Raw genomic sequence first — 16782 nt, forward strand, 5'->3', positions numbered from 1 at the left:
ACATCACCATGATGATGAATAAAATGAAGCCAATGGAAATAAGGGATTACAAATTTCACTTGAATGTCATTTCCTTTAATCTGGAAATCCTTTTAACCGTTGTTGTCGTCGTTGTTGTTGTTGCTATTGCTATTGCAAACCAATCGAATCAATGTGTTTGGTCGTTCGTTCGTTTCGTCTTTTCATGCTTTGTTCTGAACAACAAATTTTTGGCCTATGGACAATTTCCGTTAAAACCATGGCTAATACTTCCGAATTTGTTGGCCTTTTCAATTTATGTGTCCAGGAAATGGGAAGGGGAGTAAAAAAAACTTTTCAAATTGAAAAACCGTTTTATTGTTGTTTTTAATAGCAAATCAAAAATCAAGAACTCATTCCTGCTTTCTTCTTCACTGCCTTCCCCGCAAAGTTGTGTTCATGTTGTTGATGAATCAGCATTTTGGCGAAATGAAAAGAATCCTGTGAGCACACAATAAAAAAAAACATTGAAAAAGTTTGTAACCGTTCATTATGAGCATGAATAACTGCTGTTATTTTCTGGCCAATGTATCAAAAAATCATAAATTAAGGCAACTACAAAACGAAAGTGATTAATAGAAAATAAAATATTGCAGATTTTCTTTCACATCGTTAATTTTTAGCCACCAAAATTGACAGAAACATAATATAACATATATTTTGTAGATTCTAGGCACGGGATATGATAACAATTTATTACAATTTATTGGGGTTTCCGCATATGGATCGCGAATAAAATGTAGTTAAACTTTTCAGTAGCCTTTCAAGTAACGCGTTGGAGTAAAAATTTTCAGTTATGTCTCAACGCCAAGCGACCATGTGGCCAAATAAAGAGTTACAACTTTACCTCCGAGAGTAAATCAAAATTTTAAGCGGTTTGGAAGGGAGTTTTACTATTAACAAAAAAGTATCAGTCGTCTTTGCCGATAGAGATATACCCTCAGCCTATGTCTGGGGTGTTTTCAGAATTTTGTGGCCTTTTTTGGACATTTGAACTTGCCGAAAAAATGTTGATTATGATTAATGTTAAAAAGTGTTGCGAAGGAGGTACATACTTGAAGGAATGGACCGACATAGTGGAATATATGTAAATGGATCTTATTTAGGGAGAAATATGTTTTCGATAGATATCACGCCCACTAGTCATTTCAGTGGGTCATTGTATAAATTTTTGACCAATATGCCAGGAAGCATGGACTTGTCCACGAATAACATAATATCGTTCTAAACAGGACCACAACGAACACCATCGGTATAGATTTACAAACGATCTTCGAACAAAGCCTTAACTGCACTTAAACGTTGAACTTTTGTGGGAGAGGTACCCTAAAAGAAGACCTATATGGGCCATTTTAGAAGTTAAACTAAATTTGGACCAAATTGGTTAATCGGTTCGGGAGCTATCGTACTCTCCATCCACTACATATGGTGCCATAGGGGTTTTTTACCCCTTTCGGGCTGTTTGCTAAAGAAGTATGGACATGCCTCTGAATAAAACTTTTACCGTCGTAATTGAGACAGCAAATACAAGTTGCTTCAACAAACAAACAACAACAACAAACAAACAAGAACATTCGAGAGCAGGTCCTAAAGAGAACTTATCCGAAATTTGTGTGGAAGGTACCCGAAGGAGTAGACAAATATAGTCCATATTCGAACCTGATCTATATCTGGTAGATATATTAGGATGTGTAAAGTATGGACCAAATCGGTCACTCCCTTCAAGATTTATCGTTCGCACAATTTTTCTGAATATTTTTGAACTTTTGCGGGGGAGGTATCTGAAGGAGTGGACCGATATGGCTTATCTTCGAACTTAACATAAGTTTGGAAAAAATATTACGAAGGCCAAATGTTGGACCGAATCGGCAAAACCGTTTGAGAGTTATTTTGCGCTCCAACCACTAAACACGGTGTCGCACGGGCCTTTTGCACCTTTCAGGCTATTTTCTCAAGAAGTATGAACTTGCCCCCGATGAAACTTGTACCGTCGTATGGGGGCGGTGAATACAATTTGTTACAACAAAGATTAAAGCTATTCGAGAGCAGGTCCTAAACTGAACTTTTTCGAAATTTTGTGTGGGAGGTACCCGAAGGAGTGCACCGATTGAGTCCATATTAAAACTTCATCTATGTCTGGTATAAATTTCAGGATGTGCAAAGTATGGACTAAATCGGTTACTCCCTTCAAGAGTTATCGTGCGCACAAATGTTCCGAACATTTTCGAACTTTTTTGGGGAGGTGCCCGAAGGAGTGAACCGATATGGCCCATCTTCGAACTTAAACTAAGTTTAGACAAAATATTAAGATACCCGCAATTTGGTTAAAATCGGTTGATCCGTTCGAGAGTAATCGTGCGCACCAGCCAGCCAGACAGACGGACGGACATTGCTAAATCGACTCCAAATTGCCTGAAACGGATTTCGTCCAAACATTCTTGGGGTCTAAAACCATTATTTCGATAAGGCACATTTTGGCCATATGAAAATGTATATACCTTCGTTAGCATAAATGGTGAGGGTATAAAAACACCACTTACTATTTTTACGTTTTTAAAGTCACTCCCCTGTCCACTTCCTTTACTTGTTCTTGTCGTTCTAACACAATGTCAAGAACAAGGTAAATTACAGTTACCTATATAAATAAGTGTGTTTGTTATGTTCTTTGGTAATAATAGGGCCAATCCTCGCCTATAAGTCGTTGGATCTTATCATTTGCCAAAATACAAGCACTAACTTTTGTGAAACGAAATAGATAAGAATAAAAAACAACGAATCTTCTTTCTATACAGAATAGGTCATTAAATGTAATCTTCCTTTAACCAATAAATAATCAAAGGTTGTTATAATATACAACATCATAAACAGCAAAACCCAAAAGCACACATACATACATACATTCAGGTACAAAACAGTAAATGGTGATAAAAGCTTTAACGTAAAAAGCAATACATAGTCTTTCTTTTCGAAAACTTCCGTTTCCCAAACGCAGTAGGGTGATGAAAACCACCACAGCAGCAACCTTCTTCACACGAGTTAAGGGCTTTTTACAAGTTAAACACAAAGTCTAAGCTTTCTTTCGTTGGTACATCATGATGACATTGTGTTATTGTTGGTTCATTGTGTTCCACACTGCGAATGATGATGACAACGATGATGATGATAATGATAACAATGTCCAATATGTATACCCCTCCTCAACTATGTAACTTCTTGGGTCCTTCTTGTCTAGGCCTTTTTTGTGTGCCTAGGTGTTAATGCCGGAGGTATTGCTTGCTACTAGTTTACAACAACAATCTAGGGCTGTTCACTTTATAATCTACCTACATAAATTACTGTAAATATATACAGTTTGTCAAGTAATTGTTTTCGAACCAAGAAAGCTAACATTTTTCTGTATTAATTTATGAAAAATGATTGATAATTGGGATAAAAATGTCGGGTTTTTTGCAAAAAATAGTTGGTAGACTTATTAAAGACAAGATAGGATGAATACATAAAAAATTAACCCACGTAGTCCAACAAAAAGTAACGAAAACCAATATCTACATGTAATGCAAGTTGTCAAATAAATGTTTTCGAAATGTAGTGAAGTTCCGAAATATCCCATATTTTTGGTAAATTCTTCAAAATCATGACATTTTATGAATGTTATTCTTAAAAAGGGTTAAAAACTAACAAGTTTCAACAATATTAGGCATAGAATATCTCTACAAGGAGGGTTACCATATGGACCAAGGGGGTACCAGGTCATATTACATGTAAACAGGGTCCTATAGGTCTTAAACCGGGAATATCTGAAAACTAAGACGTTTTATGAGTTTTTTAGTTCACGAGGATGGACTGCCATCAAATACAATAAATATTACCTACAGCATAATTAGATCAGAAGGGTTGCCAGATCGACTAAAAAGGTACCAGGTTATATAAACAGTGAACGAGGCCACCTGGGCCCCGGAACAGGGCACCAAAGTTTGTTTTTTTACTGAAAATTAATTAAGAGATAATGACTTTTCACTAAACAATCGGAAATATCGCAGTAGGAGACGAATATTGCTTAGAAATGTATGGGGTAAAGGTTTCGACAATTTTGAAAAATGCGTACTTCGACCTATTGGACACATTTCGCGTACTCTGCAGTACTACTGTAGTACATTTTTATGAGGAAAATTATGTTGATGGGTAAATAATGCTTCAGTGTTAGCATGGATGCAAAAAAACTTAGAGAATTCCTCTGAACTCGCTATAAACAGTTGAAATCGGAGGTCTATTAAAAATCAGCATAGACTGACAATATTTTATATATGCATTTCTAAGCGATTTTTGTACTTTTATGTCGTATTTTGGTTTATGTTGGAGAATTCCCTTATCCCTTTATTCAATTTGAGTTAAATAAACAAAAAATTTTAAGCCCTGGTTATGGATCCAGGTGGCCTCGTTTACTGTTTATATAACCTGTCACCTTTTAGTAGATCTGGCAACCCCCCTGATCTAATTATTCTTTAGGTAATATTTATTGTAATTGATGGCAGTCCATCCTGGTGAACTAAAAAAACTCATAAAACGCCTTAGTTTTCAGATATTCTCGGTATAAGACATGTAGGACCCTGTTTTCATGCAATATGCCTTGGTACTCCCTTGGACCATATGGTAACCCTCCTAGTAGGGATATTTTATGCCTAATATTGTTGATACTTGTTAGTAGTTAACACCTTTTAAGAATAACATTCATAAAATGTCATGATTTTCAAAAATTTACCAAAAATATGGGTTATTTTGGAACCTCCATTAAATTTTGAAAACATTTATTTGACAGCTTGAATTATATGTGGTTATGAGTTTGCGTTATTTTTTGTTGGACTACGTGGGTCAATTTTTTATTTATACATCCTATCTTGTCTTTAATAAGTCTACCAACTATTTTTTGCAAAAAACCCGGCATTTTTGTCCCAATTATCAGTCTTTTTTTATAAATTAATACAGAAAAATATTAGTTTTTTTGGTTCGAAAACAATTACTTGACAAACTGTATGTATGTACATATAAACTTATAATGAAAGTGACATTAAATGACTGCTGTTGTTGTTCTTGCTGTTTTTCTAGTGCTAAAATATTAATCGATAACAGCAATTTATTTTGCCTAGTATACACATAGTTCAGAAAGGTCGGACAAGGTGTTCCTTTTTTGTTGTTCATATGGAGTGTTTTGCAAAAGAACATATTAAAACATCATACACTATCAAGAATATGATAGTGTTGTCGTTTTGGATTTTTTTGGGAACAAGTGGTCGAAGTTTAATTAAAGTTTAGAGTCATATGATAAACTAATCTATCAGCCGAAGATTAGGAGAATTTATGAATAGAAATGGTATGGTGCATCCGTACAATACCAAAAGTTTTATTCAAGATTCTGCTAGGATATGTTGATTAGGGTTATGACTTTTTACAACTTCGTATCACACTGTATGATATTTTGATGAGTTTTTTCCTAAGATTGCATAAAATCTTAATTATAATGTGATTCGATAAAAAAAGCTTCCGCCCAAAAAGCTTTTAAAGTTTTTATTTTTCAGAACTTTTGAAAATTTGTTGAAGTCTCTGTAAGCAGATATTTAACTGAAAACAAGGGACAGGGGCACACGACATAACCAAAATAACATAACCGTTTGTTCCTCACAAATTTTATTATCGTATGATAAAATATATATAATTTTATATTATATATAACTCTATTTCATATATCATAAAAATTAAAAGTGGTTTGTGCGGAAACTACTAAACTAAAACTAAATGGAATAAAAGTTGTTGTAGTCATTAGTAGGCAAAAGATGAGGCACATTTTGGTTGTATCAAAGTGTATATACGCTTTGTAGCCTAAAGGCCGAGGGTATAATTAAGAATTAAAAAAATTACATCTGCATAAAAATATTTCGGGAACATAAAGCAATTTATTCTTGACACTACAGACATATGAATGTAATATTTGTTTGATGGTGTTTGTCTCTTTCCAGTAAACCAATCGTACCAACATCGTAACGAAATCGGAATAAAATTCGGACGCTACGTCCGATGTCGGAACCGAAATCGTAGCGATATCTTAACGAAAGTTGTGTGAAGTGGTGACATAATTTCGGAACGAAATGTCTCAGCGAACGGAACGAAATCAGAAGAAAATCCTTGAAAAATTCCAAATGTTCATACAGATTTCTGAACGATTTCGGAATAATGTCGTATGAATATCGATCAATGTTTTTGTTATGTTTTTTTATTGGAAGATTGTAATTTCAAAGGTTTCCAATGATTTTTATACCCTCAGCCTTTAGGCTAGAAGGGTATATACACTTTGATACGAAAAATGTCTGTCTGTCTGGCTTGTGCGCACGATAACTCTCGAACAGTTCAACCGAATCGAACCAAATTTTGGGTATCGTAATATTTTGTCCAAACTTAGTTTAAGTTCGAAGATGAGCCATATCGGTCCACTACTTCTGGTACCTCCCCCACAAAAGTTCAAAAATGTTCTGTAAAATGGTCTGAACGATAACTATCGAAGGGAGCAATCGATTTGGTCAAAACTTTGCACATCGTATTATTCCTTCCAGATATACATAGATCTGGTTGGAATATGAACTATATCTGTCCACACCTTCGGGTACCTCCCACACAAAATTGGGATAAAGTGAATGAAGTTTAAGGGCTCCTCTCGGATGGTTTTGCATTTTTTTTTTTTCAGTAAGTTTTCTTTGCGGCTCCCTTTATGACGGTACAACTTTTTTCTTGCGGAAGTCCATACTTCCTGATATATTGGCCTAAAAGCTCCAAGAAACCCTGACGGCACCAACCAAAATAGCAAATCCGCAAGATAATCCTCGCAGGAAATTTCTGATTGGCGCAGGCTTTACACATCGAATTATTTCATCCAGTCATGTATCAGGTTGGAATATGGATTGTATCGGTCCACTCCTTCGAGGACCTCCCACACAAAATTCGGATAAAGTGAAGTTTAAGAGCTCCTCACGGATCGTTTTGAAATTTTTTTCAGTAAGTTTTTTTGTGGCTCGCTTTACGACGGTACAATTTTTTGCCGGAGAAAGTCAATAATTCCTGAGATAAAAGCTCCAAGAAACCCTGGCGGCACCAATCAAAATGGCAACTGCGCAAGATAATTCTCGCGGGAAGTTTTTGATTGATGCAGGCTTTGCACATCGTATTATTTCATCCAGTCCAGTATGGGATTGAAACATAGACTATATCGGTCCACTCCTTCGATTATCTCTTACACAAAATTCGTATAAAGTGAAGTTTAGGAGCTCCTCTCGCATAGTTTTGACTCTTTTTCAGTAGATTGTTGGAGCGGCCTCATTTACAATGGTACATTTTGTTCCGGAGTAAGTCAATACTTCCTAAGATAATGGCCCAAAAGCTTCAAACCCCTGTCGGATATTGTGCAAGATAACTCTAAAACTTTTTCAAAAATTTCTTTCAAACTTATTTTAACATAATTTAATATTTTGAGTAATTTATGAGGAAGTTTGGTTGCCAAAAATGTTTGGTATATGTCAATGATTTGGTATAATCCCACGTTACGGTACCTACAGATTTTAAAGCAAACTCGTGATATAAAATCAATATATCAGTGGCTGAGGGTATTTATCCGTCAGCACAGCTGACTGATACGTCCTTACTTGTTACTGTTGATGTCATTTTGTAAGTATATCATTAGTGCGGTTCTCTAACACATTTTTTGAGTTACCGACAAAAATCGGTAGCATTAAAATGCAAAATTATGAAAGAAAAGTATAACAAAATTTGACAACACTGTTACTATCGGTAGAACTTTACGACTACTTTTTATTCGTCGCTAACTTACCGAAAAATATCGCTAATTACCGAATTTATAAGCATATTAATTTAGCCGATTTTTGTCGGTAACTCAAAAAATTAGTTAGAGAATCGCAGCACAGAACGATGTAAACTTTTTGTACGAATATGTTCAGTCTATCGGCACTATTCAATTATGCACTTCAATTATTATATGTTGCATTTATATTTAAAATATTTAAAATTTGTATATGCGAATTTTATAACCAACCACTTTGTTTTTCGACAACAAACTAAAATGAAACCAACCCCTTGCCCTATGATATATACAAAAGGTGGTTGTGGTGCGAAAGTCAATTTGTTTCCGACATTTCGCTCCGAATTCGTACCGAAACCAGAAGAAAAACATTGGTATATTGGGAGGGAAATTTACTTTCTACATTATCTCCGATATCTGAACGAATTCCCCTACGAAAAATCGTATAGAAATCGGAACGAAATCTGAACGATTTTGCTTCCGAAATTGTTCAGATGTGTCGGACATCCGACATTTGGTTTCCTGGGAACTTGTTTCAAAGTAAAATCTCAATGGAGGATTTGATGGACCTATGACCCAATTTTGTGGTTCAAATAGTATGATAGTATGCTGGTTACGTTTTCATTCGCCCTAGTTAGAGATGGCAATATGATGCCTGCCGATCTTAAACAGCTCAGCTGGCAAAACATCGGCTCCTCCAGCCCCGCCATGGCCTCTACAGCTACTTGAAATAGTATCTATGTCTGTTACCAGATTTACTTGATCATCTCTACGCCAGAATTGCCTGCACTAAAGACATCAGTTTGATCTTTTACTCTTCGGTGGAATTCTTCACTTCTTTGCATCTCGATTTTTTCACTCTCGCTTTTTAATTTTTATATTTTTATTTTACCAGGGTATAGTTAACATTGTCATTCCATTTGTAACACATCGAAATATTCGTTGGAGACCCTATACTTTATACATATATTTATACATATTCTTGGTCTAAGTCGATATAACCATGTCCGTCTGTCCGCCCGTCTGTTGAAAACAATATACAGCTCGCAATATTCAATATTTGGTACAGAAGCTTATATTATTCTTAGAATGTTTGGTATAGAAAATGAGCTATATCCGTCCACGTATTGATATAACCCCCATATAACGGTACCTCCGGATTTCGGCATTTTCAAGGTTTTAGCTTTATTAGCACACTGAAATGACTGAAAATTGGTATTTGGTCCACTTTGGGACTAAAAAGCTTTCCACGAAAAATTGTTTAGTACAGGTCCACGTTTTGATATAGCCCCCATAGAACGGTAACTCCCAATTTTCGGCATTTTAAAGGTTTTAGCTTCATTATCATATGGAAATGACTCAAAATTGGTAATTAGTCTTCTTTGGGGCCAAAAAACTTTCCCAAGAAATTTGTCAGTACAAATGCAGGTTTTGCCATAGCCCCATAGAACAGTACCTCCTGATCTTCTGTATTTTGAAGGTTTTACCTACAATATCTAACCGAATTGAAATTCGGTATTTACAGCCTTTTTCTAGATGTCGAAACTAAAATGTGTGCGAATGAAACACGCCCAAACTTTAGTTTTCGAAATATTTTTACCCTTGCTTTTGCTTCGAAAAAACAAATTTGAAAAACACACACGACTTTGGTAGTATTTATTACACATTCATTTTCTTATCGACACACAGAAACAGGCTGTAGTCTTCGATGTGAATACAAAATTCTTATTGTAAATTGTGGGCATAGATGCAAGTTTTAATATAGCCTCCATATAAGAGGTAAATTATAGTTTCAGCATTTTTGTACACTTTCGTACCGGCAAAATGTGCCTCATCGAAATAATATTTTAAGCACCATTTATTTTTGGACGAAATTCGTTTCATACAATTTGGAGTCGATTTAGCAATTTCCGTCCGATGGAATGTCCGATTTGATCCAAATCTTGGCTTTGGTAATATTTTATCCAAACTTAGTTTGTGTCCGAAGATGTGCCACATCGGAAAAGTGCAGTTTAAGACCACCTCTTGAGTCGTTTTGATTTTGTTTGTAACAACTGTCGGTCCAAAATTTGGCTGTCGTAATATTTTGCGCAAACTTAAATCAAGTTCTGAGATGCGTCATATCGGTCCACTCAACAACAGTTCATAACTTAGTTCGCTCAAATGGTGCACACGATAACTCTCGAAGGCAGTAACCGATTTGGTCCATACTCCTTCGCGTACCTCCCACACAAAATTTCGGAAAAGTGCAGTTTAGAACCTCCTCTCGAATCGTTTTGATCAATGCTTGCACGATGGTATAAATTGTTTGAGTGGCAAGTCCATACTTCTTGAGGAAATGACCCGAAATCTTAGTTTCAAACTTAGTTTATGTTCAAAAGTGGGCCCTATCGGTCCACTCCTTGTGCTACCAACCAAATAAATGTTCAACATTTTTGTTTAAGTGTTCTAGGATCCTTTGGAAATTTTTACCGAACGTACGTGGGCAAGTCAACGTTTCCTGATATAATGGTCCAATGGTATAAATTGTATGATGACCAACTGAATAAATAACCAGTGGGCCACCCACTTCCAAAATGGACTAAGTCGGACGATTCCTTTAGGTACATTTTCCGCAAAACTTTTGAGCTTTGATCCAAATCCACATTTTTGTCGGCAACTTCACACGCCCAAAATTCTGAAAACCCCCTAAATACATACGTTTTTTGGTAAAGAAGTGTTTTAATTCACACATGCTAAGAATATATCTCTGTCGGCAAAACCGACTGATACTTTTTTACTTGCGTGGTAGAATTTTTTTATTTCCCTATGGTGGTTTATATTTTTTCTCGCTTCACTTTGTAATCATAATACAGGTCACATTTTGTTATCCTATCCGAGTGAAAATTGAGGATGGTCATTTTTATATCCAAATGACGTGCAATATTGCTTTTGCTTAGAATCGGTTAAGATTTGCATATAGCTCCGATATATATGTTCGCCCGATTTGGAGTATTTAACGCACCACACACAATAGTCTTTCTAATTTTGATGAAATTCAGAAAATATGGCGGAAATCTTTCTAGAAATAAAAATTAGTCAAAATTTAACGGAAGTTGAATTGTAAAAATTCGGCAAATTATTAGTGTTTTGCAATTCACGCGCCAAACACAAAATTGGACAGACATTTTGATGAAATTTGGAAATTGTGATATGGGATATGGTCCACAAAAAAATTCGCAAAATTATATTGAAATCGTCGTGGATCGGATCCGCCAGACTTTTATCTTTTCTTTACAGGTTAGGAGTTTTTTTGAGTTCATTAAGGCAATGTCCTTTCGGAATAAGAACTGTATTTCACATCCAGCTATTCTGGTAAATGGTCAACCATTTTTCAAGTAGATTATACATACATATCACAAAAGTTTAATACATTCTTTTATAGCCTACATTTTTTATTTTCATTATACCAAAAAAAACTAACTTTTTTGCCGAACACTTAATCATGAAATAAACTTTTGATGGTCAAAAACTTAAGGCAATAAAAATGTGGGAGATAACATTTTCATTTACGTAATGGGTTTATTTTCCCAAACACATAACCCATCCCACACACACATGCCTCCGTACATACTTAAGGAAAAATATGTACTGCACACTAAATTTATTTTAAATAAAATATAACAACAACTTTCATGCCAAGTTCTACTTACCTCTTCATATATAAAATGATCAATTTCCTCCAGTGGTCGACCGTACATATTCTCCGGAAATGGTTCAAATTTCTTTGGCAAAACATCACCATCCTCAACGGTGGCCTTGTTACGCGGATGAAAGCCATATTCACGTACCAATTGGATGTGACGAGTTTCGTTTTTGATTTTCGATTTTTGGGTGTAGGCAACAACCTGCTGTTTGGCAACTGTAACAATAAAAACAAGAGATAAAGAAGAATTAAGATATGAAGATAAATAAAGATGAAAATAAATGTTAATGTTGAGCATTAAATATGAAATAATGTTTCACCAACAACACCAACAAAAAAATTAAATGTTCAAGGATAAGTTGAACATAGCAAAGGCAGGCAGGCAGTGAGTGAGAGCATATGTATTTGTGTAGCATGAGGTTACAACATCCGTTTTTCCCACCATATTTATGCTTTGAATGTCTTCCTTAAATTGTTGTCTGACATGGGGGTGCTGCTGCAATTTAAATGTAATTAAGTTTTATTTTTGCTTTCTTTCTTCAGAATGATTTATATTTTAAATGCATAGAACACGTTCACTAAGTGTGTAATCTGTGCACATGTCATGTCGGTCGGAATGTGTGCTTGCATGTACAGCAGCTTGTATGTGCGTACATATCTTTGGATTAATTATTTATGAAATTACAGTTAACACTTCTTACATGAAAACGTATTATGAATCTGCAGCTTTCCCCGTCAATAGGCTTTGGCGTTTTTTGGAATAGAAGAAATTTAAAGCATATTTTTCAAGCAATACGAGGGCTGAACAATAATTATCTGGCCTAACAATGAAAACGCGAATATTTACCGTCAAAAATAGTTTTATTATTTTCTTAAGTAGTCTCCAGCATGATTTATACACCTTTTTCATGTGCTCAAACCAATTGTTGAATCACTTTTACCACTCCGATTGAGACACCTCCAAAACATGGGTTTTGAACGCTTTTACAGCATCTTTTGGGGACAAAAATCGGTGACCACACCCTTTTTCTTGATGTTCAGGAATCAAATGAAGTCATTGGGTGCCAAGTCAGGGCTGTACGGCGGATGACACATCAATTCTGCGTTTTGTCCGGTCAAAAAGGTGCTGCTATGAATCGATGTGTGATAGCTCGCATTGTCATGGCGCACAATGATTTGTTTTCCCTTGTTCGTTTCTCAAATTTCTCAGGAGACTTCAGGCAAACAAATTGTAGTGTACCACTCAGAATTAATCGTCCTACGTTGCTCAAGCCGTATAGTCGCTACATGATCAGTTGTGCAGAAGAAACCGTCGACCATTTGCTTCGAAGTGCTCGCCTTCGAAGATCCACACGGTCGATTGCTATTTAGTTTCGGACTCATACGCATAGATCCAAGATTCGACTGTGACGAACTAAACGTCGCTTGATTTACCGCGATCGTATTTATTCACAATCACAGTGCTCTTGAACCAACATTAAATGGAAGGTGCTTACATAAGTTTTTGCGGATTCTGAAACATATATGAGAAAAATCATAGATGAGAAAAATAAAAAAACAAAAAAAAAAAAAGATCGCCGGAGCGCTTTTTAAATAAATCGCTATTCAAGTTGAGATTGTTAAGGAGTTTTTAGGTTTTCACAATTCTGCTTGGAAACCGCAAGTCCTATCAGAATAACCATTTTTGAGATATAGAAGTTCAAGTTCATAATCACGGCAAGAGTGCATCGCTCAAATTGAATCTTTGTATGACGATAAATTCTATTTTTTGCAAAGTGATTTTTTCAAGTCACTGTAAACAACAGAACACATTGTCGTATGTCAAACTGTCTTGAGTCCTCCTGTCCTCCCAAAAAATGGTTCGAAAATGTTCGGAAAATTTGTGCGTACCATAACTCTTAAAGGGAAATTTCTACCAGACTTCGATGAGGTTCCAATACGGACTCGATCGGTCCACTCCTTCGGGTACCTCCCACACAAAATTTCGGAAAAGTTCAGGTTAGGACCTGCTCTCGAATTGTATTGATCTTTGCTGTAACAACTTGTATTCACTTCTCCTCATAAGACGATACATGTTTTATCAGGGACAAGTCCAACTTCCTGAGAAAATATCCTGAAAGGTGCAAAAAACCACTATGACACCGTGTGCAGTGGTTGGAGTGCAAGATAACTCTCAAACGGATATGCCGATTCGGTCCATAATTTGGCCTTCGTAATATTTTGTCCGAACTTAGTTTAAGTTTGAAGATAAGCCATATCGGTTTACTTTTTCAGGTACCTCCCCCACAAATGTTCAAAAATGTTCGGAAAAAATGTGCGCACGATAACTCTTGAAGGGAGTGACCTATTTTGTCCATACTTTACTCATCTTACTTCGGGTACCTCCCACACACAATTCGGCATTTCGGCTAAGTTCACTTTAAGACCAGCTCTCAAATCACTTTGATTTTTGTTGAAGCAACTTGCATTAACTGTCTCAATTACGACGGTAAAAGTTGTTTAAGGGGAAAGTCCATACTTCTTGAGAAAATACCCCGAAAGGTGTAAAAAGCTGCGTACGTTAAAATACTTTAAATAACATTTCCAATCGTTTCGTTTCGTATTTTCTATCGGAACAATACAAAACGAAATATAACCCACATTGGCCGAGCTCACTGTTTAATTTCGTTTTGTTTACATTCGTGAGTGCGAACAAAACGAAAAACGAAAAGTATTCAACTCCACAAGAGCAGATAGAAAACGGAATAGTACTATACACATGTGAATAATTCAAAAACGTTTGGTGGTTGATGGTACGGGAATCGTTTTGTTTGTTTCCGTTCAGCCCATATAGCACCATATGTAGTGGCTGGAGAGCACGATAACTCTCGAACCGATTTGGTCCAAATTTGGCCTTCGCCTTATTTTGTCCAAACTTACTTTCAGTACGAACTTTATTATATTATGTCCTCCCCCACAAAATTTCATCATTTGTGTCAAAGTGCAGTCTGTTCGAAGATCCTTTGGAAATGTATATCGATGCTGTTCGTTGTCGCCCTGTTCCTTACTGGTCCAAATGTTATACGATGACCCACTTAAATGACTAGTGGGCGCGATATGTATCGAAAAGATATGACTCCCAAAATAAGATCCACTTCCATAATGGACTATGTCGGTCCATTCCTTTAAGTACCTCCTCCGCAACACTTTTGAACTTTAATCCTAATCCACATTTTGTTTGGCAAGTTCAAATGTTCAACAAGTAGAAAAAGCGTTAAGTTCGGTCGGTGGATTATTGTGGCCACAACCTTCAAAATACCGAAAATCGGATGGCGTGGACCTATACCTACAAATTTCTGGGGGAAAGTTTTATACCCCCAACGAAGACTTAATGCCAATTTTCAGCCATCTCGGTGTGATAATGAGGCCAAAACCTTCAAAATACCGAAAATCGGGAGATATCGTCCTATAGGGGCTATATCAAAACGTGGACCTATATAAACATTTTATGGTAGAAATTGTTCTTAGCCTCTGGAAACACAAAACTAATACATTCAAAATATATTAAAACAAGTAAAAAAGAATCAGTCGGCTTTGCCGACAGAGATATATCCTCAGCCTGTGAGAATTGAAATAATTTTTTCCAAAAAAAAAAAAAAAAAAAAAACAAAACAAAATTATAATTTTAGGGGGTTTTCAAAATTTTGGGCGTATGAACCGACAAAAGTATGGGTAGGATTAAAGCTCAAAAATTTGCGGGGATAACGATAGATAGGGCTTTTTTATCACACTAGCCTACGAAAAACATAATATCGCTGTAAACAGAGCCACTAGGAAACCCTTCGCTAAAAATGTTCAAAGGATCCTCGAACAGACCCAAAAATGTTGAATATGTATTTGAGTGGGTGGTACCACAAGGATTGGACAGATAGGGCCCACATTTGAACACAAACTAAGTTTCTACAATATTTAGAGATCCAAAGTTTGGACCAAATCGGTTGCTACGTCTAGAGAAATCGCGCGTAACATTTTATCGAATATTTTCGAACTATTGTGGGGGAGGTACCGGAAGGTTTGGACTTATTAGCACCACCTTCGAATTTCATCTTATTATTTCTTCGAATAATATCCAAAGTGTGGACGAACGCAGTATTCGGTTCGAGCTCTCCAGCCCTACATATCGTGCCATAGGGGTTTTTTCAACTTTCGGGCTGTTTTCTCAAGAAGTATGGACTTGCCCCTAAAAAGCTTTTACTGTCGTAATTGAGGCAAGTTGCTTCAACAAAAATCAAAGTGATTCGAGAGCAGGTCTTAAAGTGAATTTATTCAAAATTTTGTGTGGTAGGTACCCGAAGGAGTGGGCAAATATAATCCATATTCGAACCTGATCAATATCTGGTAGATATATTAGGATGTGTAAAGTATGGACTAAATCGGTCACTCCCATCAAAAGTTATCGTGCGCAAAATTTGTCCGAACATTTTTGAACTTTTGTGGGGGAGGTACCTGAAGGAGTGAACCGATATGGCTTATCTTCGAATTTAAACTATGTTTGGACAAAATATTACGAAGGCCAAATTTTGGACCGAATCGGCAGATCCGTTCGAGAGTTATCTTGCGCTCCATCCACTACATACGACGTTATAGAGGCTTTTTGCATCTTTCAGGCTATTTTCTCAGGAAGTATGGACTTGCCCCTGATGCAACTTGTACCGTCGTATGGTGGGCAATAAATGCAAAGCCATTCGAGAGCAGGTCCTAATCTGAACTTATCCGAAATTTTGTGTGGGAGGTACCCGAAGGAGTGGACCGATTGAGTCCATTTTGGAACCACATCTAAGATTAGTAGAAGTTTCACTATGTGCAAAGTATGAACCAAATCGGTTACTTCCTTTAAGAGTTATCGTGCGCACAAATTTACCGAACATTTCCGAAATTTTGTGGGGGAGGTACCGGAAGGAGTGGACCGATGTAACCCATCTTCGAACTTAAACTAAGTTTGGATAGATATTTCGAAAGCCTAATTTTGGACCGAATCGGTTGATCCGTTCGAGAGTTATCGTGCGCACCAGCCAGCCAGACAGACGGACGGACATTGCTCAATCGACTCCAAATTGTCTGAGACACATTTCGTCCAAACATACTTGGGGTCTAAAAAAAACATTATTTCGATGAGGCACATTTTGCCCGTATGAAAGTGTATATACCCTCGTTAGCATAAATGCTGAGGGTATAATGACGC

At 36.4% G+C, this 16782-nt stretch overlaps 2 protein-coding genes across 3 annotated transcripts in view; one reads left to right on the plus strand and one right to left on the minus strand.

Moving 5' to 3' along the window:
* The window catches only part of NaCP60E (Na channel protein 60E), an 898928-nt gene that overhangs the window by 270024 nt on the left and 612122 nt on the right, over nucleotides 1-16782 (minus strand). The window contains exon 4 of the mRNA XM_073956139.1: nucleotides 11569-11777. Coding sequence (XP_073812240.1) covers nucleotides 11569-11777 — 209 coding nt within the window. The remainder of the gene's footprint in view (nucleotides 1-11568; nucleotides 11778-16782) is intronic.
* The window catches only part of Tpc2 (Thiamine pyrophosphate carrier protein 2), a 146492-nt gene that overhangs the window by 117373 nt on the left and 12337 nt on the right, over nucleotides 1-16782 (plus strand). The window lies entirely within an intron of this gene.

This window comes from Musca autumnalis, unplaced genomic scaffold (assembly GCF_047663935.1).
Source record: "Musca autumnalis isolate F117 unplaced genomic scaffold, ASM4766393v1 scaffold_5, whole genome shotgun sequence".
NCBI lineage: Eukaryota > Metazoa > Arthropoda > Insecta > Diptera > Muscidae > Musca > Musca autumnalis.